Consider the following 26,130-nt stretch of genomic DNA (forward strand, 5'->3'; position numbering starts at 1 on the left):
GGAACCGACCTATTTCCACAAACATTGCCTCCTTGATCTTCATCACTGTAAAACCTGTAACAAAACTGCCTTTCACTTATTGTCAACATTTCCCCTGGTAATGTTTGAATGGAGGTTTGTGTTAGATTTTTGGGGCCAGGAAGGTATATAAGTAGAAGACACTAGAATTGGGATGTGTGGGACTACTTTTGTTGAGGACAATCCAAACTGGCCACTCTATCCGAAGTCAGATTATGTGAAGTTTCTTGCAAGTGGAGACTGTGTCTTCAGTGTCTGAATTGCCCACGGCCATGGCCCAAAGTAGAGGGGCAACAAGAACTCCTTGGACCAGCCAACAAAAAATAAAACAAAAATCTCTTTGGTGCTAAGGTAGGGGTTAGATCACAATTTACTGATCAATTTCCTAGCCAGTTTTTTTCCAAGTTCTACATCAGTACAGAAAAAATGTGATAGCCTTTTATCATCATCTACAATAGTGCCACAACCTTGCACTTTATCCCCCAAGTTCTAATTACACCAGTGCAGTCGATGCAACTCAGAGTCTCCTGTGATCATCTGAGATAAAGATGAGGAAATTAAAAGCCAAACAAATGACTCATTTTAATAGATTTGCTTCAGACAAGACAAACCTGTAATTTCTCTTAGGCGTGCTTGATGGACCCATTGCGGAGTGAATCATAGACTTACACAAGCCTTCAAACCCTGGGCAGCTTTACAGTTCTCACATTGGCTTCTTACAACAGGCAGCTGGTTTGCACTGGGGCCTCCTGGACTTCACTTTCAAAAATGAAGAAGCTGGATCACAGCCACTGAAGGGAGAGTGTGGGAGGGGCCAGGGTGGGCACGCGTGATGGTGGGGCACGATGGTGGGAAGCTCAGTGCCGACCTCCCTGCTGGGTGATTCTCTTCCTCTGGGCTGCTGGATCTCCTGAATGCCGTGAGTACACCTACCCTGCCAACACCTTTTTCCTACTGACAACAGGACTGTTTTTGCACACATTCCAGAATGGGGAAGACGGATGATTTATGACGGTATTTTCTGGAATGCTTGATTCTGCAGGAACCTTCTCTGACATTATTTACAAATTGGCTAGCTCATGGTTGGAGGATTTCCTAAGTCTCTTTTACATTTGTTTTTCCTTAAAAAGTCATTCGTCAGGTACTAATTGCTCACTCCTAGGAGTGAAATGGCAAAGAACTCTTGTCAGGCAATTACACTCTGTTCTCCGATCGTCCCCCTGCTTGATAAATTGGATGAGCAAACTAGCTTTCAGTTCCCTTCCTTCAGGCTGAGTGTAAAGCTAGATGTTTTTTATAAAGCGCTCTTTAGTAGTTTCTTCTTTTAGTGGGGCTGACAAAACAGTCTTTACATCAACTTAAAAGGAAACATTTCTTCCAGGTACTGCCAGCAAAACCTTTTTGCGAAGCCATCCCCTCTCGTTTTGAATGGCCAACAGTAAGCCATTTGATGGCCTAGATTCCTTATACTCTGAGGACATTTGTGGGAGCTCTAACATGCTGAATTAACAGGTGATATTTTTTTTAGAACCGGCATACCAGTGAGCTTTCTTCACAAAGCAAAGCAATTACCCCATATATCAATTTCTCTAAAATCATGTAAGTATGAAGATAGTTGGTGAGATGCTGGATGCTTTCCAACTCTGAAATTATATGATTCTTCTGATTTATCAGAATTTGAGTCCAGATTGCAATTCTCAGAAAAGTCGCTGAGCTGCAAAGAGCTTAGCTGGCAGCTGTCTAAAGTAGCTGAGGATGAGAGGGTTCTGATTGTAATAGATCTTTTGTATCTTTCTTTCCCCCAAAGCTCTTTCTGAAATAGCTCATCCATGGCAAGGGAGAACTGGTAAGAGTGACAGAATACATTCTGCTATTGAGGCCAAGAAAACACACAAACAACTTGTTTAACCATCTGACTGTGTAGACGAGTCATACAGTTGTGAAATTCGGCTGAGGGGAAAACAGACATACACACACACACACACACACACACACACGTACCTGAAATGTGCGTCACCTGACTGCAAGTTTCCCATCCTCCAGTTAACCTTCCTGAACCGGTCCTTCCCATCAATGGGGTTGGCCCAGGAGTGCGAGGTGAGCTGCTGCCTAGAAGGTTAGCAAACGAGTGAGGATAGGCCCTCCCTCTCACCTTGGGGTGAAGTTCAGTGGAGAGGAACACTTTGGGAAAGTGTCTACTCAGTTTACAGACATTCCCATCCAGCTCACCTGAGGGTGTTTTGCACTAAGAGTTTGAGAAATCACACTTTTTGACGCCAGCCTTCCTTCCCGACTGCAGTTACAGTTCCCGGGCTGTACCTTTCTTCCTGATCCCAGCCCTTGCTCAATGTGTCTAGACAGGTGTTTAGACAGCGTGTTCAGACAGGTACCTCAGACTGTGTGAGCCATCTCCTGCAGTTCCTTCTAGCATGTATCGGAAATAAGCTTCAGGACCCAGGCATACTAATTGCATTTTTGAATTCCTGCTCATTTCGAAGCTCAGCTCTAGGTATAAGGAAGATGGGACAAATAGGAGATGGTGATTAAGAACAGCCAGGGTCTTCCAGGTCTGTCCAGGGAAACAATGTTTTACGAGTTCTCACTTTGTGGCGACAGTGTGGAAAGAGACACTTGCACTGCCATGCTCACGGCAGACATCACTAATCTAGCACGGTGTTGTCTCTTGCTGAACCTAAATGAGAGCTCATGATCCTTTTTTCACATAAGGCTCCAGGTAATACAACAAACAGGAGGTGCCTAGGAGGCCAGGAGCATTTCTACTTATGTGTATTCCAAAATTATCTAGCGTTGCAAAGATGCTCACCTGCCCCTCTAAGCTAGAAAAGTTGCCTTGTGATTTTAAACAAAAGCTTCAGACACTGGCATCATTCTCTGGAGGGGTCATTCCCTTATTCATTCATTTATCCCAGAAATGTTTACTGAGTGTCTGTTAGGCACCTTCCGCTCTGCTGGGTGTGGGGGGACAGAGAAACGTCCCTCTATGTTCACCTCCTAACAGTGACAACCAGATTTTTTGTCTAGTCCAGTGGGTGCAGCCTAATCTCTCTCAGCTCTGGGGCTAAGAGCATGACGTCTTGTCCTCTGTTGACCACTTGTCATTAGGGATTAGAGCGCGGGCTGGGTTGTGGGCAGGGCCCATTGCTGTGAACACCCCAGGGAGGCCAACCCTGAGACACATTCCTTCTGGGACTGATGGGTCTAGCTACATTTTTCTTTAAGCCTCTTTAACGTAATCACTGTGGTAGAGTAGGGAGCTTGGCTTCCAGTTCAGCAGCCTAGAATTGCTGTTTATTATCAAGCGAAAAACAAAAGTGGATGGCAGTGGGTAATTCACACTTTTATAAGATGCACAGAGAGAGGTGGGCTGTGAAAGCAGGGACTCGGGACATTACCTTTATAGGTCCTGAGGAACAGTCGTTCAGGTTGCTGATTGCTTTTATTTCTGAAACGTCATCTTTCAGACACTTCAGGAACAGGACCCAGAGCTGCCTTTATTGGGTGACTAGCATAGAAACTGGAGGGAGTTTCTTTGTAAATGCCAGCTAACTCTTTGTTTACCTAATCACCACAGAGAGCCTCAGGCAAGAGTTCTTTTGCATCTTGTCTTCTCTTCCCCTTTTTTATTGAGGTAACATTGATTTATAACATTGTCTAAATTTCAGGTGTACCTCATTATATTTCGACTTCTGTACAGACTGCATTGTGTTTACCATGAAAAGTCTAGTTGCTGTCTGTCGACCACACAAATGGGCCCCTTTACCCCTTTAGCCCTCCCAGCCCCCTTCCCCTCTGGTAATCACCAATCTGTTCTCTGTATCTATTTGTTTGTTTGTTTATCTTCCACTCATAAATCAGACGGAGAAAGACAAATACTATATAATTTCATTAATCCTCTTTTTCATTCTCCTTGTCTGAGTCTGTCTTCTTCTCTCTTGTGATCAAGCCAAACTTCTGTTCGCCATCCCATCTATACTTGCCTTTCCTCGCCTCTTCACTCTGAGCATCATATTTCAGGACAATTCTGACTCTTTTCATGGTTACAGATTATCTGTCCATTGCCTCCTTCTTTCAGGATTCACTAAGGCCGGAACTGTCACTCTCTGAAGGGCTACTTTGGGTCACAGTGTGAGTGACTTGAGCTCCTATGAAGGTATGAGCACAGGGACTGGCATGTGGTAGGTGCCCAACACACCCGTGAGGTGCCTGAGTCTGGATAGATGGGTGTGCTCCCCTCCAAGATAACATATTGTCCCTTGAATAGCGTCTTAAATTCCCCCAAAGCACTTTTGAGGATCAAGGAAATTTGGTAAAACCTGAGGGAAAGAGTCTTTTTATTGCAATTCTCAGCCCTTTGCTGTGTGTACGTTTGTGAGGGGGTGTGGTGCTGGTGCTGCTCCACATTGTTTCCCAAACCCATCTGACCACAGACCGCCTGAGTCTTTTTTGAGATGAGTGTTCCATAGAAACTCACTTCAGGACACAATAACTTGACCAAATACAATAGACACCAAACCTGTATTGTTTGCCTACTAAGCGTAAAGCAGGCAAATTTCCTGAATTCATAGAATATTTAAGTCAGTGTATAGAAAGGTCCTCAGCATTAAGTTTCTCTTCCATCTTTTTTTTTTCTTTAGCTTTTGGTGCCTGCTGCAAACTGTTGGCAAACAAGCGGTGGATGATACGCATCAATCCCAGGCATAAATACGCATTGTTAGGGCACTATTCCGTCAGGGTTACGCCTTATTGTTTTTATTTCCCCCACTGGGTATAGCCAGCAGCAGTTCTTCCCAACTAAATGTTTTCTGTCACCATCCCCAAGGGGTTTGTAGAACTGGGGGTTTTATGAACTCACACAACTGTGTTGATAAACCGAACGCACTGTGAACGAGAAGTCCAAAAGTGGTATAAAGGTAACTTAAGCATAATGGACACAGAATAAGTCTGGATTCTCCGTGTAGGCTGGGACCTGGCACTGACTCCAGCCACTCTTTGCTAGGAACTAGGAAACCCCTCAGCCAGGCGAGTTGGCCTTGGTTAAGTTCACATCTAGAAGCTTCTTCTTGTCTGTACTGTCCGTGTGTTGCTGCTCTTCTTCTGGACAGTTCACACTCTTCTGGCCACATTTAATTTGATGTTTAGATTTTGTGTCCTTGTTCTTTTCTTTCCCTCATTCTTTCAAGAGATAACTTACTACATACAGGCATTGGGCTAGGTACTGGAGAGGTACTTTATCTGTATTTGCAGCAAGTTTTCAGTTCAAAATTATGCAAAACTCAAAATTCACTTTAATTATTAAGTCTTTATCAATGGTAAATCTAAGAAAGTGTGCTTCCTCCATTCTGTTCCATGAACTATCAACCTCTGATTATGAATTATGCTGGCAATGCTTCTCTTTATTTATTTAAATTTTTGGCTGAGGAAGATTAGCCCTGAGCTAACATCTTTTGCCAATCTTACTTGTTTTTCACTTGAGGAAGATTAGCTCTGAGCTAACATCTATGCCAGTCTTCGTTTACTTTATGTGTGGGTCACTGCCACAGCATGGCTGATGAGTGACGTAGGTCTGCACCCAGGATCTGAACCCATGAATCTGAGCCTTTGAAGTGGAACGTGCCAGACTTAACCCCTATGCTGTGGGGTCAGCCCCTCTTTTTATTTTTTAATTCCTCATTCTCAGAGCCCTGAAGCTCTGCTCATTGTCTGCCCTGCAGAGCACTCGGGCTTTTGGCCTCAGCCAACATCTGAGTTCTGATGGGAGGGCTCCCATTCCGCTCTTTCTGGTGTAAAGAGAAACAACCCAATTGGGGCTAACTTGAAAACATTTAACCATCTGAGCCATCCCTTCCAATCAAACTGGGCAAAAGTAAGAATGCTATGACTTTTCTCGAATAACACCGTTGAATATTCTCCCTCTGACATTTGTAGTAAGTGAAGGAAATTTACCATAAAATTATCATACCAAATGGTGTGTGGGTTACTTACACCAGACTATAATAACATGAATTATCAAGTAGCAAATTAATTAACTAAAACCTCCCAAACAGCCAATTGTACTCAGTTCAAAGTTTGTGTTTCTTATGGTCATGCTTATGATTTCATATTGCATATATATATTTCTGCTAATAAATTTTTCTTAGTTTATATGAATACACGAAATGCATCGTTATTTCATAATGTTCCACAAAGAGCACAATGATCCACAGAAAGTGCCATGACTATTGGATCCCTTTTCCCCTGAACACTGTCAGGAGTTGTGGAATTAGAGGCCCCAGCACGGGTTGGGGAAACATTTTTGGACACCATAAATCACATCACATGACTGTGCCAAATGCCTGACTTTCTTCTAGCAAGATTGGCTTTAAGCAAAGTTCCTATATTGAAAACTGTGAACAGTAAAAGTGGCCCTTCTCCTGAAGGTTTAGCAGGTATCATTACTTATAAATGCCTCCCTGTGGCTTGCCTTCACCCATTTAACTGTGCATTTCAAACAATGTTCTCCAGGGGAGAATTCCGTTTACTCTCAGCATCAGTCCTATTATTTAATCCTGAAGGTAGGCATCTTTCCTCCCTAATACGTGTACCTTGGAAGGAGATTTCAATAGAATCGTGAAGACTAGCAAAGAGAAAGGATCAAAGAGACCACTTTAGTGGAAATGAACAGTTTTCAACTTGATAATGAAAATGAATCTTATAATCTATATTCCTGTTCTTCAAATTGCAGATTATAATCCATTAGAGGGTTGTGAATTCAATTTAGTGAGTGCCAACCACTTTTTGAGAGAATGTTAGATAGAATAGAGTAGAATACAGGATAAAAATCTTGGACATATCAGCGTCTTGCTGTAGGTAGGCAGGACAAGTATTTTTGCATGAAAGTTTTAAAACATAAAAATTATATATTTTTTCAGTTTTATATATGGCTGCCTATATACCTACATATACATGTCTATACACACTGGGTCACAATGTAAGATCTGTTTCTTATTGTGTCATGGTCAAAAATTTTCTAAAGCCACAGGCATATGTGAAATATATGGATACTTTTAAGACAACTTATACCGGTTCTTCTGGTACATCCTTTTGTGATAATCAGTTAAAAATCTATCCTAAACAAAATTAACATTGCAAATTGCTTATGTGCCCATCTCCCTATTTGTTGCGTATATGAGAACTTCTTTCCACACACACTGTAAGACTGTGAATTCCACACGCGTAGCCCAATACCTATGCAAATCCATTACTACACTTTGCCTGTCATTCTGCCATGTTCCCTTTCCCCTGCTTGGACTGGCTCTACAAGGTGATGGTATAAATCAAAACACTTTCCTCCCATTCATTGATTAGGAAGTCAAAGACAATTTTACAGTCAGAGACAATTTGGAAGCCTGCCTGTCAGTTCCTGCGGCTCTTCATCTCAGCAGACGGCTCCCTCGAGTCACGAAAGTCCATGTTAGTCTTGACTCCACTCAGGAAGGGTTTGATCCCAGATCAGTGAGTTTTGTCTGCTCCCTGGCCACAGCTTGCCTCCAGGGGCTGGAAAGATTAGAGTTAGTTCATCTCCACAAGGGAATTTAGAGTGTAAGGGAATTTATATTTGCTGAGGGCTTAGTTTCTGCCTGGCCTTGTTCACCAGGTACAGTATGCAGATGATCTCTCTTCTCACTATTGGTTTGACTTGTCTGTGTTCCCCACTGGACATCCTTTATGGAAAGGACAGCATCTTTTACCTTTGTACCCTAGCATCTGGTATATATCTTTTACCTTTGTACCCTAGCATCTTGGCAAATAGGAGGCACTTGATAAATGTTTGTTGGTAGAATGAATGATCATCCTACATTTTATGAAATGCACCAGAAAACAGGCTCAGTGAGGGACAAATCATCAATGGCAGAGATAAGATTACAATTTAGCTATTGCTGACTCTAAAATCTATGATATTTTCATTTTGCTGCATCTGCACTTCTAGGAAAACCATTCTAAAGAACCTTCTTACCAATAAGGGGTTTTAAGTGCCACTGTTCTATGAGAAAAGTGTGAAGATGCTGATCTTGATGGCATTGATGAATTTCAACTGTTGCAAAGATACTTTCTTGGAGATTTGGCTTTGAAAGGTGGAACCATCAAGTAAAAGGGGAGAAACAGAGAAGTGGCAAAAGAATAGAGTTATCTTCCAGTGCCTCTGGTTTCTCTGTACAGTAGTTTATCCCTCCATAAAAGGGAGTCTTCATGCTTGCTCCTGCAGCAGACAATGTGTGTATTTGTTTCATTTTAAGTACTTGACTCCATATGCCTAGAGTACACGATAGGACGGTGGTTCTCATTTGGAGGCAATTTTCTCCCCCAGCGCACATTTGGCAATGTCTGGAGACATTTTGGCTGTCACAGCTGGAGAGAGGGCCGCTCCTGGCATCTAGTAGGCAAAGGCCAGGGATGTTACTAAACTGCCTACAGTTCACAAGATAGGCCCCAACAACAAAGAATCATGCAGCCAAAAATGTCAGTAGTGCCATCAGTGAGACAGCCGGCTATAGAAATGAAGAAAGGCTCTCCAGATGGACCATTTGGGTTAAACTCTTGGCTCCATCTCTTTTTATCTGATGATCTTGGGCTCATAGTTGCTCAATTCTTTGTGCCTTAGTTTCTCCATTGATAAACTGAAGATAGTAATAGTATCATATATCACATGATTAAGTGAGTTAATACAAAGAAAGAGCTTAGAACAGTGATTGGGAAAAAGAAGTTCTTGATAAGTGTTGCTTACTATTAAAGAAACTTGTGGATTGAATAGGAAATGATGCTTTGGTGAACTTACATACATCTTTCCTGGTGCTTCCATCATTCCTGTCTGCTATTTCTAGAAAGGTCAACAGTTGGTAGAAAGTCTTTCCTTTTCTATATGTTAGCTGGCTTGAAAATCTGTATTGGTGATCTTTCACGGGGCAGGTTGTTTTGGCATGAATATCTCAGAGTACCCAGTGGGGTCACTAAGTGGTTGGTTAGTCTGCTAAGTACTGTGCTAGTTGTGTGGCATTATCACCTTTAGCTAAATTCACCTTCTTTCTCTATTGCAGGTGAAGATCCTAATGTGTGAAAATGAAGTCTCAGGCCACCATGATTTGCTACTTAATGTTATTTCTGGTCACAGAATATTCTTGTTATGCATCCAAGATCCACATAAAAGTAAGTTTGATCCATTCTTATGTGGTCCCATGTGAAACCCATCAGTTCTCCTAGCTGACTAGATACACGGTAAATAACATGTCATTTTAAAGAAATTTTAAATTGACTACAATTTTACTCTTGCTAATAGTAGTTTTCTAGAGAAGGGAACAGAGAAAAGTTGAGACGTGACTGCCACTTGGAATAGGACAGTTGCACAGTGCAACAGGGTGCAACAGTATAGTGGAAAACTCACTTTGCAAGCCACAGAGCATGTAGACAGGCAGCTGCTGAGAGAAGGAAGCATGAACCTGGCAGTTGAGCAATTTCGGTTCAGACCTTAACTTTGTTTCTCGCTAGTTGTATAGGTTGCTTCCCTTCTCTGAGTCTTAATCTCCTTATCTATATTATGAAGGGTGGGTTTTTTTAAAGATAATCTTCACAGTGCTTTATAGCTACAAAAGAGTTTGTGATTCTATTATTGCAACCTAATGATTATTCCTAGTATCTGCTCATTTCTTCCTCTCTGAGGGTATACAGTATCTGGTGGACCATATTCGCTCCATTTCATAGGTATAGTTAACACAGACAGAGAACAGCTTAGAGCTGTAATCCTTATTCTCCCTGGATACTTAAACTTTCCAAGAGATGTACGCAATCCTCTACCCTGCCCTTCAGAGCTCAAGTGACCACATCACGTTTCTAGCTCTCATGGAGGGCAGTGTTCTCCGTCTGTGTTCACATCTGTGTTTCCCTCAGCATGTTCCTGTGATATGGGCACAGGGACCTGGTGCAGTTTTCCTTCTAGTCTTGAACATATTTTCTCTTCATATGCACATGAAGCCTCTAAGTTGACATGAGAGAGGAGAGTCCCACAGTAAAGAGGACTTTTGGGAATTTATGTTTTACAGGATGGAGATAAACTTCAACGTCCTGAAGGGAAACCCAAGACTGGAAGGATACAAGGTATGTGGTTACAGAACAGTTTTCTTCCATTTGGAGACTGGGTAGAGTAAATGGAGGACATGGATACTGCAAGCATGTCCTCAGACCACAAGTTTTCAAAGACAAGTGGTCATTTTAAAGCCCAAAAGGGAAATCTGTTTGAACCAATGAGCTAAAAAAGAGGCAGAAGAGGGAAGAGGATAGGATTCATTCAAAGATATTTTCAGGATGCTTAAATGTGTGTAACACGCTGGTGCTGAGAGGTCTGCTGAAGCGATTGTAAGATAGATATTGTGTTGGTGAGACTGGTCACTCTCAGGAAGTGAGAGGTAAACTATGGAGGGCGTCATTAGTAGTAAGATAGTGAGATTATGTGGTTCTCACCCAAATAGTAAGGATAACTGATTCTGCACAGTCATGTCCAAGTATATTTTTGGCAGCAAATAAATCTCTAGATAGATGTGGAATTGAGAAGGGAAAGAGGGGAGAAAAGTAGCTAACATTTATTGAACATTTATGACAAGACTGATCTAAGTGCTGTATGTGATGCTGTCTCATTCAATGTCTGTAACAACACTATGGCATCATCTCCAAACTACAAGGATGAAAAAGTTGAGAAGCACTCAGCTTAAATAACTTGAAAAAATTGATACACTTGGATAGATGTCAAAGAAAGATGCAAACCCACTTGTTTCCTTTCTCTGTGAGTGGAGTCATCCACAGAGCTGTCCAAGCCGTAAATATGGGTGCATTCCTTGAGTCACAGTCAGTCACCTCATCTTATTGATTTCAAAACCTTAATAGCTCTCAGCATCATCTGCTTCTTTCCATTCCAATGCCACCATCCTAAGGCAATTCTTCCTGGGAATACCTCAATGGTTTCATTCTTAGGCTCCTTGTCTCAAGTCAATCCACTCTACCCATGGGCCAAATTAGGTCTGCCACCAGTTTTTGTAAATAAAGTTATATTGGAACACAGCCATGTTTATTCATTTACATATTGTCTTTGGCTGCTCTCATGCTACAAAGGCAGAGTTGAGTAGTTGCGACAGAGACCATATGGCCCACAGAGCTGAAAATATTTACTCTCTGCATAGGGTTGTCATGTTTAGCAAATAAAAATTTAGAATGCTCCATTAAATTTCAATTTCAGGTAAACCATGAATAATATCACACGAATCATATGTACACTAAAAAAATATTCATTGTTTAACTGAATATTTTCAGTCAATCCTCATTATTTGTGGATTCTATATTTGCAAATTCTCTTAGTCACTGAAATTTATTTGTAACCCCCAAATCAGTACTCACAGTGCTTTTTGGATCATTCACAGACGTGCACAGAACAGCAAAAACATCGAGTCAGCTAAGGTGCATGTTCCTGGCTGAACACGGGGGCGCTCTGCCTTCCTGTTCAGCTCTCCTCCTATCAACAAGTGTTCTTTTCGTGGCCTATGTAGTGCCACGTGTTTTGCATTGTTGTGCTTTTTGTTGGTGATATTGCTCTTTAAAACAGCCCCCAAGTGTAGTGCTGAAGTGCTTTTCAGTGTTCCAAAGAAGGCTGTGATGTGCCTAATGGAGAAAATGCATGTGTTAGATAAGCTTTGCTCATGGGCCATCACGAGTTACGGTGCTAATGACTGAGCGTTCACTGCTAATGAATCAACAACATATATTAAATAAGCTGTCTTTAAATAGAAAGAAGCTTATACATTGATGAAAATCTTATGAGCAGAAGCTCGCAGGAACCTGACTTTGTCTTTCCCGGAGGAGTGATGGTTAAGTATTTGCTAATTCAGTATTTGTGGCAGTGACTTCATAGAATATAACTACTGCAAATAGTGAGAATTGACTATATCCTAAAATAAAATTAACATTTAGCTGAGCTTCCTGTATTTTATCTGGCAACTCTATCTCGACCGCTGCAGGAAAGTTTACTACTTCCTGCTCTACGCTATTGTTTATTATCTTTCAAAGACAAATCCAATCATGTTTTCTGGTAACCCCCATGTGGGCACTGCATTCAAGGCCCTTTACAGCTTGAGCCCTGCTTTCCTTCCCATCTTCATCTCTTGCTCCTCTCTCCTCTGATACTCTGACCCAGCCTTTCTGAATGATTTGCCATTGATTCCTCCTCTCCATGTGCTGTTCATGTTGCCTAAACATCAGCTTCACAGTCTTCCTGGCAGGTCTGGCTTGTCACTTCCTCGGGGAAGCAATCCCCAAACCCCCAGAATGAGTTAGGTGTCTCTGTCAGAGTGTGGAAATGCTAATTAGGCTTCTCTCTCACTCTCTCTCTTTTCCTTTGTCAGAGAAATGCCATGGACCTTGCATCACTTCTTCCAACTGCAGCCAGCTGTGTGCTCAGCATTTTCGTGGAGAAATAGGATTTGTATGTAATCAAAACAAGTGGCAAAAATCAACCGAAACCTGTACAAGCCTTTCTGTGGAAACACTCTTTGAGGTGATTCATTTGCATTTTATTGACTACAGGAGCCCATCCCCCAGGAGTTGTAGAGCCATTTTCAGTGTTTTCTGTTCAGCATGACCATAAGTCTCATATTTCCTCTTAGGAAAATCTACAGAGTGGGTTAAATTTTTCTCTTATGCTCCCTTCCTTGCCCAAATTCTCAGGTACATTTCCCTCCCCTCTCTGTCTATTTCTTCCTCTCAGAATCTTTTCTCAAAAAAATATCTGAAACTTATTTGCACAATGGTAAATGCTTGGAGGTTAAAGTTTTAGCTGTAAAGATAAATTTGCATGCCACTTATGCTAATCAATTAATCAACTGGGTTTGTCAAGAATCAAACTCATTTTGATATCTTTTCTAATATATTCAATCACTTGACCAAAAGAAAGGAGAAATGTGTGGCCCAGAGGGAATAGAAATCCAATAAACTCAACAAATCTCAGTTAAAGTAAAAATCACCTCTCTTATATCCTTTCATTTAACCACCACTGCTCTCTGTCTTCCCTCCAATCCTGTAGAAGCACATGGATTTCTGCATTTCCAAAAATTTTGACAGTGGTTTGATAAAGGGATTGCCAGTGCAGTCTCTGTCACTTAGCGTAGGTGATCACATAGACATCCTTAATTCGAAAGTGAATTAAGTGAAGTAAAAATTTTTTTTGTAGAAGAAGATTAGCCTTGAGCTAACATCCACCACCAATCCTCCTCTTTTTGCTGAGGAAGATTGGCCCTGAGCTAACATCCATGCCCATCTTTCTCTATTTTATATGTGGTATGCTGGCCACAGCATGGCTTGATAAGCAGTGCTGTAGGTCCACGTCCGGGATCCAAACCGGTGAACACCGGGCCACCAAAGCAGAGCATGTGAACTTAACTGCTGCACCACCAGGCCAGCCCCAAGTGAATTAAATTTTTGCTTGACTTATCCAAAGTCACATTCTGAGGAATTCTAGGTAGAAGTATTAGGAAATGAGCAAAGAACCTTTTCTAATTAGTGAACTCTAAACTTTTTATTTTTATTTTTTAATTTTTTCCTTTTTCTCCCCAAAGCCCCCAGGTACATAGTTGTGTATTTTTAGTTGTGGGTCCTTCTAGTTGTGGCATGTGGGACCCCACCACAGCATGGCCTGATGAGCAGTGCCATGTCCGCGCCCAGGATTCGAACCAGTGAAACCCTGGGCCACCGAAGCAGAGTGCAGGAACTTAACCACTTGGCTATGGGGCTGGCCCCTAAACTTTTTGAAATTGCAATTCCTTAGCATTCTGTGTTTTACCTGCTAACTTCCAGAAACTACACCCCCTGAAATTCCATGTGTCTCCTCTTTAAAAAAATCTTAAAATAATTAGGCAAATTTTATTTCTAGAACTTCTCCTCATCTCTGGAGAAAACTGCCTTGTTTTAAGACTTGAGTTAAAATCACTGTCCTGAAAGCAAATTCCAATAGGAAAGGTCAGGATCCAGATTTCTGTGGGAGTTTTGGTGGAATTTCTTGTGTGTTTGTGACCCCACCTTATGCTTTCCACACTTTTCAGCATCTAAACCACATTTTAAGACCACTTGCTTCTCTGTCTGTCTTTGCCAAGGGGATTTTTTTGTGCTTTTAGCTCCTTTGGTTTGATATATGTTAGGTGCTTAATCATTTTTGAATGAAACAACGTTTTTTAAAAAAACAGGACTCAAATAGTGCATCACGCCTTTCCGTAGCAGCACCATCCATACCTCTGCGCATTCTTGACTTTCGAGCTCCAGAGCCCATCAAGAGTGTGGCTCAGGGAATCCGCAGGAACTGTCCACTGGATTACGCCTGCATAACTGATGTTGTGAAATCATCAGAAGCCACGGCTGGGAATATTGCATTTATAGTGGAGTTATTAAGAAATATTTCTACAGACCTGTCTGATAACGTTACCCGAGAGAAAATGAAGGTATTCTTTGTTAATTCCATTAAAAAACTGACAACGTTGTTTTCAAAATATTGTATTTTAAGAATTTCAAATGTACTTTTCAGGGTAACAACTATGGCAACCACAGCAACCTCAGCAACAACAATAGGCATTTTATTTCAATTTTGCATATCAATTCATTCTAGTTCATGGAAGTTTTCAAGAAGTTAGAACAGGTTTTATACATATTTTTGAACAGGCAATATTTTCAAGAAAATATTGAAAGCAAGACTGTGTCTACTCTAGTGTTTCTACAATTTCATTCTGTAGAATACAATTGTTCTGAGAAATGCTAATGGAGTTTAGCCCTGAGCTAACATTTACTGCCAATCCTCCTCTTTTTTGCTGAGGAAGACTGGCCCTGAGCTAACATCCGTGCCCATCTGCCTCTACTTTATATGTGGGATGCTACCACAGCATGGCTTGAGGAGTGGTGCATAGGTCCATGCCCGGGATCCAAACCTGTGAACCCCGGGCTGCTGAAGTGGAGTGCATGAACTTAGCTGCTGCGCCGCTGGGCTAGCCCCTGGGGTTTCCATTTTTAAAAGGGAGATCCCTAGAGCAGCAGATGTAGGTGCTCTGGGTTAAACAAAGTTAAGCAGGTTTCCTTATGGCAGGAACTTTTAGAGTTTTTAACGAGTGAACGAACTTTGGTACTCTTTATAAGAGTGGGAGATACAGGGGTAGGATACCCAGTATTTCTCAAACACTGTTACCACAGAATCTACCCTTAATCCTCTCCATTAAACAATCATTAATATCTTGTGGAAAACTTGGGTTACACAGACTGCAGTTTAGAAATGCTGCCCCGAGCACGTAAGAAATCGGGTGAACTTTATCTGTGATGCTTTTCATTTTATTATATTTTATTTTATTTTTAGCATTTTTAAACTTTTCTTCCCTCTCTGCAAGCTTCCTACCATGAGATTCTAATAAACAGTGAATTTGAAGAGAAATATGTCAAATAAGATCAGATCATTTGATCTTCAAATATTTCAGATTTTAGAAATCAGCTTTGTGCACTAATGTGTGAACCCTGAGTATAATATCTGCTTTTCTCCATTGCAGAGCTACAGCAAAGTGGCCAACCACGTCCTGGACACAGCAGCCATTTCAAATTGGGCTTTCATTCCTTACAAAAATGCCAGCTCGGATTTGTTGCAGTCAGTGAATTTCTTTGCCAGGCAACTCCACATCCACACCGAATCTGAGAACATCGTGGATGAACTCTTCATTCAGACGAAAGGGTTTCACATCAACCACAATACCACACAGAAAAGTTTCAATTTCTCCATGAGCATGAGCAATTCAACAGAGAGCATCTTAGGAATCATTGAAATTCCCAAGGAAGAGCTGTGGAACCTGCCACCAAACACATCCCAAGCCATCAGCATAGCTTTTCCTACCTTGGGGGCCATCCTGAAAGAAGCCCACTCGCATAATGTGAGTCTTCCCAGGCCCGTAAACGGTCTGGTCCTTTCAGTGATTTTGCCAGAAAGACTGAAGCAAATATTACTCACCTTTGAGAAGATCAACAAATCCCGGAATGCCAGGGCCCAGTGTGTTGGCTGGCACTCTAGGAAAAGGAAATGGGATGAGAGTGTGTGTAAAACGACGCTGGATGTCAGGAACAAAGTGAAATGTCGGTGTAACTACACCAATGTGGTGATGTCTTTTTCCATTTTAATGTCCCCCAAATCTATAGACAACAAAGTCCTGGACTACATCACCTGCATTGGCCTCAGCATCTCCATCCTTAGCTTGATTCTTTGTCTGATCATTGAAGCCACAGTGTGGTCCCGGGTCGTTGTGACGGAGATATCATACATGCGTCATGTGTGCATTGTGAACATAGCCGTGTCACTCCTGATTGCTAACGTGTGGTTCATCATAGCCTCTAACTTTAACAAAAAGCCCCAAGACTATAACTGGTGTGTTGCAGTGACATTTTTAAGCCACTTTTTCTACCTCTCTCTGTTTTTCTGGATGCTCTTCAAAGCACTGCTCATCATGTATGGAATATTGGTCATTTTCCGTAGGATGATCAAGTCCCGCCTGATGGTCATTGGCTTTGCCATTGGCTATGGGTGCCCGTTGATCATCTCTGTCACCACAGTTGCTATCACAATGCCAAGGAAAGGCTATGTGAGACCTGATGCCTGTTGGCTTAACTGGGACAATTCCAAAGCCCTTTTAGCATTTGTCATCCCAGCCTTGGTCATTGTGGCTGTGAATCTTGTTGTGGTTTTAGTTGTTGCTTTCAACACTCAGAGGCCCTCTATTGGCAGTTCCAAGTCTCAAGATGTGGCCATAATTATGAGGATCAGCAAAAATGTTGCCATTCTCACCCCGTTGCTGGGATTGACCTGGGGTTTTGGAATAGCCACCCTCATAGAAGGCACTTCCTTGATATTCCATATAATCTTTGCCCTGCTCAATGCCTTCCAGGTAAGTTCGAAGAGGGGTACTTATTTTGTTAATTAATATTAATAGTATTTCATTTATAAAATGTTATTTCTGATTTGCTATTCTGGCTATATAACAAAAAATGGCTATGATTTAAAAATATAGAACACAAAATGTTCCTTGCATTTCCTTGCAAATCTTAGAGACATTTAGCCATGGCATCTCTCGCTCTATTGATTGTCAAGTTGGATTTAGCTGATCGGACAGGTTGGGTGGGGATCTCCTTCCTTCTCTCCCCACTGGTCCGTCTGTATCCCTCTTAAAGTATCAATGTCAGAAGAAGTTGACCTTCACTTACAGAGGACTAATCTTTGGTCAGGGATGTGTGAGGCTACACTCACATGTTAAGCCGCAAAACAAGCACAGTCTTTATCTTTCTCAAGAGTTTGGGAACTCAGTAAAATAACAGTCATTTTCCGTAGTAAGAAATGATGGCCTTTGCCAGGCATCCTGAGAGTTAAGCAGTCAGGAGTTCTCATCCCGCTTCCCTGCTATTCCCTGTGAAGTAAATATAGGTTGTTATCCACTGAAATGGATCTTACATGTTATCTGATCTTAGAAATGTCACCTTTCTCTGCTCCTCAACTTTCCCATGTGTAATGGATCTAAAATGATCTCTATTGTCTTTTCTGGCTTAAATACTTGGTTAGGCAAGATTATCACTCTAAAAGTTGTTTTACTCCATCTTGACAACTAAGCTTGCACTTTTGGGAAGCTGTCATTAGCCAGATGGCTCCCCATACCTGTGGGGGAGTAGAAAATTTGGTAGGCTCCAATTCTTAATTACGTTTTTAATCAGGAGTTGGCAAGCTACAGCCTGCTGTGTGTTTTTGTAAGTAGTTTCATTGGAATACAGCCATACTCATTTGTTTACGTTTTGCCTATGGCTGCTTTTGAGCTACAATGGCAAAGTTGAGGGAGTTGTAACAGAGACTGTATAGCCTACGAAGCCTAAAATTTTTATTATCTGCTTCTCTGAAGAAAAATTTCTTCGAAAAAAATTTTTTCTGACCACTGCTTTATTTATTTATTTTTTAAAGATTGGCACCTGAGTTAATATCTGTTGCCAATCTTTTTTTCTTCTTCTCCCCAAAGTCCCCCAGTACATAGTTGCATATTCTAGTTGTGAGTGCCTCTGGTTGTGCTATGTGGGACGCCGTCTCAGCATGGCTTGATGAGCAGTGCCATGTTCATGCCCAGGATCTGAACCAGTGAAACCCTGGGCCACCCAACCGGAGCACGCAAACTTAACCACTCAGCCACGAGGCTGGCCCCTGACCACTGCTATAAATAAAATAAATATAGCTGCTTAATATAGCAGCAAAGGACTCCTATTAACATGTCGCTCTTACACCATTTAAAAACTTGATACAAAATATAAAGCATACTTTAAAGAAATGCCAACTGAGATCAATTCTATATCTTACTCATAATTCTTTAATAACTGTAGAGAACATTTATTTAACTCTTCCCCTTGAATAGCTTTCAAGAGAAACCTTTGACTTAAGGGGTTTTTTTTTTAATCAAAATCTCTTGGACTCATGTAAGTCTCCCCAACTCTTGAAGTTACTCTGGTGACTAATGATCTCAATCCTATTTTTACTTCATAACTCAATTAAAGCCCAGAAAGTTTATTTCTTTTTCAGATCACTTCTTTTTATCTTTTCTTGACAGGAAAAAAAAGTACTAAAACATTTTTAATTACATGCACCCCACTCTTCTTAGCAAGCTTTCCCTGTGACTCACATTTAAAAATTTCAGTGTTCCGATCAGTGTTTCTTCACCTTGAAACGATCCTTAGAAACCTAATGCTTCCTTCCACTCTCATGGCGGGATCTAGATTTTTCTTGGACCTCAACTCCCAACACTTAAAAAGATTGACTATCAATTATCATAACTTTATATGTGACCAAATAACTTAAACACGAAGAGACTCTGGCCTTACAGGTCTCTCTGGTCTCTCTCTTTTATGCAGAAACATCTTCCGCCAGCTCAGAAGCTCTGGTTGCCTATTTCTTGATTTTTAACTCCAACTGAAAGTAAACTAGAATACAGGTTTCATTTTCTCAAGACACTCCAATGATTGTGACTTAGAATTAGAAGATTTCGTGTTACGCGCTACTGTCATCATGAGTAAGAATAGCTACCTTAATATTTAGAGAAAGTGAACAGACTTAATAAGGTTGAAAACTTTATCCTCCATCTCTTGCCCTTCATTCAATGTCAATGACTCTCATACACAGACATGAAGGTGGTCCTCTTTCTTTGAGGTACGCTCAAAGATAATAGTCATCAATGCATTTTTATCAGAGTCAGTAGAAAGTGAAGTTTCTAATGCCTGATAACTGTTCTAGAAGGTATCCAGAACAGAGGTATTAAAATAACAGCTACGATATTGTCTGCAAAACTGTCCCTCATACTTCTATTGAATTTGCCACAGGGGTTCTTCATCTTGTTGTTTGGAACCATTATGGATCACAAGGTAATTTGAATTTGTTTCACTCCTTGGAAATGATTTGCATGTGGCTGAGGGAAGCAGGAGGATGCAGCAGCCTTGACCAGAGAGCGTAGTCCAGGAGAGTTGAGTTTGTCGGGGTGGTTCAGGGCATCAGCTGCTAGAAAGGCAAGGAGAGAACCATACTCTGCCACTCCCTGCTGTTTATCAACTCAACAGGAGGCTGCATGTGAGTATAGCTGGTGAAAAGAATAGAAATCATAACCGGCATTTTAATCTTAATCCTAAATCTAGTTAAAACTACATCTCAATTTTTATTTAAGTCTTATTATTTGAAAAGCACTGTGCTCAGCCATCTGATGCTGCTTGTGCCAGGGTTACTGGTCTCAAATTTTTAGGACATGGGTCGGGGCCTTGGGGATGTTTCATTTCTTCACTGTCATTGCTTCTTCAGATAAGAGATGCTTTGAGGATGAGGATGTCTTCACTGAAGGGGAGATCAAGGGTAGCAGAGGTAAGCCTCTCCCTTTTGGTCTCAATACTGGAGGGTCAGTGTCCTCAGCAGAGTCGTGCAGGAACAAGTATTATGGCTTAGTATTCAGGATTTGCTAGCAAAGAGAATCATTAGCACATACTTTCATTCATTCATTTCTTCACTCAACAAATTTGAAGTATCCTGCTAATGCTTAAGGTCAGTAGAATACATCTCATCAGGAGAATTTTCCACATTGGATGTATTTCAACTTGACATTTGGACCATTGAGATGGGACAACATGAACCCAGGATCATAGATTAATAAAATGTTAGAGCTGCAAAACAAGAGATGAGTTAGAAATGAGATTCTAGTCCAACCTACTCATTTAATAAGTAAGGAAACCAAGGCCCACAGTACTTATAAGGTTTCCCCAAAGCCACCCAGCTAATCATGAGATCTAGCATTCTCCTTGCTCAGGACTTTTCAGTAAACCACACTCCCTTGGACTGAAGTATCTGTTTACTTACTGAGTTTGAAGATGACTTTTGACCAAGCTATCTGTTTTTTAAGGTACTAACTAAAATTGCCATCATTGCTGTATTAATTAGAAAGAAGTCATTTACTCAACCAACAGTTTCTCAATAAGAGCTACTTCCTTAAAAACAAACAAATAAAAAACTGGACACATTGAGAGTTAGCATTTATGGCTAGCTAGTATTGAGCGTGACTTTTACTACCATAGTGTATCTATTCTAAGATAGGCATTTTCTTCACCTTTTAATGTTTCTGATATTGGAGTGTATCTTATAATCAATGGCATGTCATGGTTTAATTGGTAATGTTTTTCTTTTTCTTTCTCAGTGGAACATAAAAATAATGATGTAGTTTACAACAGTAGATTCAGAGAAATATGATAATTTAATTCTGTGTGGCTGCCTCAATTTGGGTACTTCTCTTTATGTCTTATTTTTACAGGTTAGTTTCTAGGCAGGCACATACATAAACATAAACATACATGCATTTTTGTCAGTGCCACCACTCATTCACATCACTGATATGTTATTTTTTTTCCCATGTAGAACGCATCATTAAGCCCAACCAATGGATCTAAATTAATGAATCGTTGAGGATGAGATGTGAGTATTAAAAACCCACGGAGAAGCTTCACTTGCAAGTTGTGACAAACCACACAGTGGCCCTTGTGAGCACACTCTCGCCTACTATGTGATGCTGGAGTGAGTGGAAGGGGACCAGGTGGACATATCTTTCTAAGAATGGAAACTTCTTTATTGCCCAGAATGTAAATGAAAAAATGCACATCTTTAAAATCTCAGTCATCTCAGTTTATATGACCAAAGCTTAAGCACACTTTTTTTTCTGTCGTCAGTGAGAGGATGCTGTCATCACACCTGCACTGACACAAGATACACCTTGCTGTCTACAGTGCTCACCTTAATTGCATCTTGTCAGTGAGTGGTGACACTTACAATAGCCTGATTGTCGAGAAGGAAGACAATTGATTGAAATCACAAAGCAATAAGCCTGTCCTTCCCTAATGGAGTTGGGGCCCAGAATCATTCCTAAGCGGGTGTGGGCGGGGTTGTGGCAAATTAGCTGCCTACTCACAGCCAACATGTGAGGTGTATTTCTACACAGGTGAAATCCAGGGAAAACAAATTTTAGGCAGCCATGATGGGGAGAATAAGTCACAAAATGGCAACCAAAAGCCCGAGAGATAATAGGGAAATGTGAGCAGGGGGGATCGATCTTGGTGTGGTTTTTGTCTTGGAGAGGTTTCAAGGCCTTTCTGCATGGATATTGACGAGGCTCAGAATATTTTTTAATACTCTGGCAGCAGGCACATCCTCTTTTATATTCCTTCTTTTCTGAGTCATTGCCCATATATTGAGCAATGGGGCAAAGCAAAGTGTGGAAACAATCTCATGGAACCAAAGACACTGAGTTGGAAGAACCCTGAACGGACCTCCTGTGTTACAGATCCGACAAACCTGATGTTGAGCTGATGTGGGACCCTGGTACATGGTCCCGGAGAGAGGGAGAGAGGGAGAGACGGCTCTGTCATGTACACTGACTAGCGTGTGTTGGGTGCTGGGAAAACAAAGAGAGGAAAACACAGGCATGTTATTCTTAATTAATCATCCTCACATTCGGATTTTTATATTAGAACTTCAAAAACATTAACCCTCCCAACCTCTGCCCATTTCCTAATCCATAGGCTTCTTCCATGGTGGAAGAAACATTCATTCAGATGAAACATATAACATTCAGATGACCTATTAAAGCTGACCTTTCCATTAAGGTCTCAATTTGACCTATTAGGAAGTTTATTAGACTGTCTCAAGTAGAGGAGGCCCTTCCTCCAGGGGACACTGTATCCAGCCATTCTAGAGAAGAGAAGTATGTTTGAGGTCTTATCTCCAGCTAGTCGGCCATACTTGGTTGGCTGTAGTAAAAGTTGGAGAAAACCAGTAGAAGCCAAGATCAGGACTACACTACTTACTAGACCTGGGGAGGTGTACAAAGCTTAGACTAACATTAGGAGGAAGTGGAGGAAGGAGGTGGGAATGCACTAATAACTCTCCAAAGAAATCCACGTAATTCTTCAACTTTCAACTTCTATTTTTAAAGCTATGAGGTGGAGGATGAACTTTCAGCACACCCTCCTCTGGTGGCCCCGGGCCTATTGAATTTTCTCAGCGATGGGGGCTGGACTTTGTCCATCTGGATGCATGTGGTATCCCAGGGCTCAGGAACAATAGCTGCCACGGTGCAGACCATGTTGGGGACCCAACAAGCTTAGAAGACAGGGACCAGAAATTCTCAAAGTAATCCTTCCAAGTCCAGAATGGAGAGCTGGCAGCACGAGGGAGGCATTTCAGCAGAGATTGGGGCTCCAAGCAAGAGGTTTAGGGCAGAATTACAGTTCAGGGACATGGGTGTTTGGTAAGCTGAAGGCAAGGTCATGGCCCAGGGCAGAGCCAAACCACAGGGAAAAGGCAATATTTCAGACCTTAAACCAGAATAAAAAGCTGAAGACTGACGGGGTCTCAGGAGGAAGGCAGAATTCCAGTGGCGAGAAATGGGGCGGGAGGTCAGAAGTTGACTTGCAGAGAATTGAGGCCACCAATAGGTGGAAGCTCCACATACCCAAGGGACCTCAGCTAGGGTTGTTCTTACAAACAGGGTCGGGACAGGTTTTTCAGGAGGTCCTGGGATCAGGGAAAGACAGCAGAGGCGTGAAAACCAGGCAGTTTGCTTCAAGTATAGATTCTAATTAGGGGACCCCATCTCAGGAGCCATGGGCGGGGGGGGGGGGGGGGGGCAGCATCCTTATTATGAGACCGCAGCTGACAGCGCCCTCTGCTGTCCATACGAAGGGCGGGCTTTCATAGGACCCAAGGAGAGCCTGTTTCAACCAGTGTGTGAGTTCAGGGTCACCGGAAGGCTCCTCTATTCCCCTAAAATCTCTTCCACGTGTTTGTTTATGCCTGAAATTCCCTTAAAAGAACTCTACATTTCACAGTGAGAAATAGACCGACTGAGCAAATACCAGGAGAGAAACACCACGGTTTTCCATGTCAAGTTGTAAATTCAGAGTAGCCGAGCTCTTCTAGAGTCCCAGTTAGACAGTGGAGTGGGGAGAGCCAGCACTGAGTACTGAGTTCAGGGTGACGGGAGCAGCGTGGAGAAGGCAAAGGGCACAGGAAAACAAAGCTGAGAGAATAGCTTCCTACTATGTGACTTCAGGAAAATTGCTCCATGCCTCTGTGCCTCCATTCCCTCATCTGTAAAATGGGGCTAATAATAGCACATTCCTCCCGGGATGGGTGCAGGATTCAATGAGCTAACACATTAAAAACTCGTTCAATAGTGTCTGGTTCAAATCACGGTATCAATATATGCCAGCTGGTATTCTTACTGTTAACCAGTGCTTCAACCATTTTGTCTAGGCTGCCCCGTTTCTCACGGATGTTCCGTGTCCTGGACTGAGAGCTGAGCTCCAGGAGACGGAGGCTGGAAGGAGGAGGGACCATCCCGCTTCCTTGGGAGACTTTCTCTTCCTGCCAGGAGCGACCCCTAAGCTGTGAGTGTGGAAACGTTTGCGGAGGAAAAACTGAGGATAACATTTGGGCTTTAAGGAGGGGGATCTGCTGACCCTTTGACCTACCCATGACCCGCAAGAGCTTGGCTTTTTGGTCAACCTGAGCAAGATTAAGACTCAACCTGCAAGTCATTTTATGCCCTCTTCCACAAGCCTGGGGCTACTGGGCCCTGCCGGACTTGGTCTCCGTTCCCTCCTGAGGCCTGCTCGGTGACTCCAGGGCCTCGGGTCTCCATCAGTCTGCCTGGATCCTGGGCACTTTGGCAGGACAAGGGTTGGATCCAGCTTCAGGGGTAGGAGTGGGAGGGTGGGATGGCAGGGGAAACACTCATCTACTTTGGAGACAGTTAAATCATGGTAAGTTTCCTAAGGATAGGAAGCAGAAGAAAAATAGGAGGACTTTTTGATGTGTTTATTATTGCAGTTTTTTGAGACCTTGAGTGAAATAATTTAGCTCCTAGGACTTTAGTTTCCTCGTTTGTGAAACAGGAAAAATATTCTTGTGGGTGTTATTATTATTTGTGTGTGTGTATTTAAACCACTATATATAAAAAAGATTCTGGTTGTTATTTTAAAAATAAAAATGAAAATATTTACCTTTTACAACGTGTTCATGTGTGAGTTCACTCAAGATGGAGTTCCCATTGGTAGCACAATATTCTCGGGTGTCAACTCTGTTATCACTATACTTCAACTCATTGACCAGACCCAGAGGAAGCCCAGGAATGCAATCCTACTGTGTACTTACAAGGTGAGAACCTGGAAATATTTAGCAAACAGCACTACTGTCTTTGCAGAGATGCTCAGTGAAATTTCTATCACCAGTTTAGTTTTAAACAGCAAGCCAGTCAGTAGGGCTGAAGATGGCCATGTGGGTGTGGGTAGAGCAGTCTGATCAAAGCAGAAGTCATAAAATCCATTTAGTCACCCCTTTATCACAAAACACTCACACAAACAAGTGTGTACCTCTTTGCAGGGCTGCTTTCAAAACCTTTAGTACTGGCAGTTTAGAAACAAGACAAGGAATAGTTTCAAACCAAATAGTAATTATTTAAGTGATGAAATTTTCCAGTCAATTGGAAAATATGCTCCTCTCATAAAACTAAAATAAATTGTAGGTAGTGAGGGACATGAATCTAACTTCCAGATTTATAAAATTTCTTGAGCATTAATTTATTGACCCACATTTCCTTCCTGACTCTTGCCACTGTAAAAACAACTTTTATTTCTCTCAATCCAAGATCTAGAAATTCCAGAACAAGATGTAATTCCAAGGCAAATACTTGCCTTTACTTTGGTATATGTATTTGGTACTGCAAAAAGGTCAAATTAATAATTTCCTTATGCTAATAGCACTTAATCTCCTTCTTTTCTGTGTTTTTCCAAGCTCTCCATCTTTTTAGTGCATATTAAGGGAAATATGGTGCTGAGTTCTGTCATAATGGGACATACATGTTTCTAAAAACAACCATGCTATGAAAAATTGAATTAAAACCACAGAACTTGTGGAAAAAATGGGATGAGAGTATAATATATCATCATCCAGCATGATCTCAGGCAGAAATATCTTAGCCCTGAGCATCTCAGCTTGAAGATAAGTTTTCACCTAGGAATTTTTCTCTCCAGGTAATTCTCACCTTTGGACACAGCTCAATGACTCCATGGCTGTACTCCCATTGAGAAATCCATTTTTCACCTGCATCGTGTGGCCAGGTGATATTTTGTCATGTCTCCCCACCTTCCTGTAGCCCATTCATTCTATTAAGAGATGTGGCTGAAAGTTTGCATTTCAAACAGAAAAGGTGGCTTTTACTTAGTGTTTGGTTTCCCAACCCCGCTCTTCGAGAGGTAACAATCTGCTTAGGGAGTGGGCAGTTGGTTTCCAAAGAGTTACAGGATCTTTGGGAAACAGTCAGTTAATGACCCCTGAAAGAGGCAAGCAGAGAATGGAACTCGTATCCTGCCCCTTTCCCACAACTTCCTCTGTGAGGGGGCCTGCTGAGTTTTGAGAATCCTCAGTACAAGATGCGATGAACCAGCAAAGAACAGATT

At 41.8% G+C, this 26,130-nt stretch overlaps 1 protein-coding gene across 4 annotated transcripts; it reads left to right on the forward strand.

Moving 5' to 3' along the window:
* Window positions 1–616: 616 nt before the first annotated feature.
* Window positions 617–24,681, forward strand: LOC103553170 (adhesion G protein-coupled receptor F4). Of its 4 annotated transcripts, XM_008523632.2 has the most exons (10): window positions 617–937; window positions 9,111–9,219; window positions 10,110–10,164; window positions 12,456–12,607; window positions 14,289–14,540; window positions 15,627–17,006; window positions 19,465–19,506; window positions 19,934–19,993; window positions 21,035–21,091; window positions 23,927–24,681. In XM_008523632.2, the coding sequence occupies exons 2-9, from the start codon at window positions 9,133–9,135 to the stop codon at window positions 21,080–21,082; spliced, it is 2,076 nt and encodes a 691-aa protein (XP_008521854.2). In that variant the 5' UTR covers window positions 617–937; window positions 9,111–9,132; the 3' UTR covers window positions 21,083–21,091; window positions 23,927–24,681. The 4 variants fall into 4 exon arrangements, with proteins under 4 accessions (XP_008521854.2, XP_070440854.1, XP_008521857.2 ...); XM_008523635.2 differs by lacking the exon at window positions 14,289–14,540 and having other exon boundaries at window positions 663–937; XM_008523633.2 differs by lacking the exon at window positions 19,465–19,506 and having other exon boundaries at window positions 698–937.
* Window positions 24,682–26,130: the final 1,449 nt, after the last annotated feature.

This window comes from Equus przewalskii, chromosome 19 (assembly GCF_037783145.1).
Source record: "Equus przewalskii isolate Varuska chromosome 19, EquPr2, whole genome shotgun sequence".
Lineage (NCBI taxonomy): Eukaryota > Metazoa > Chordata > Mammalia > Perissodactyla > Equidae > Equus > Equus przewalskii.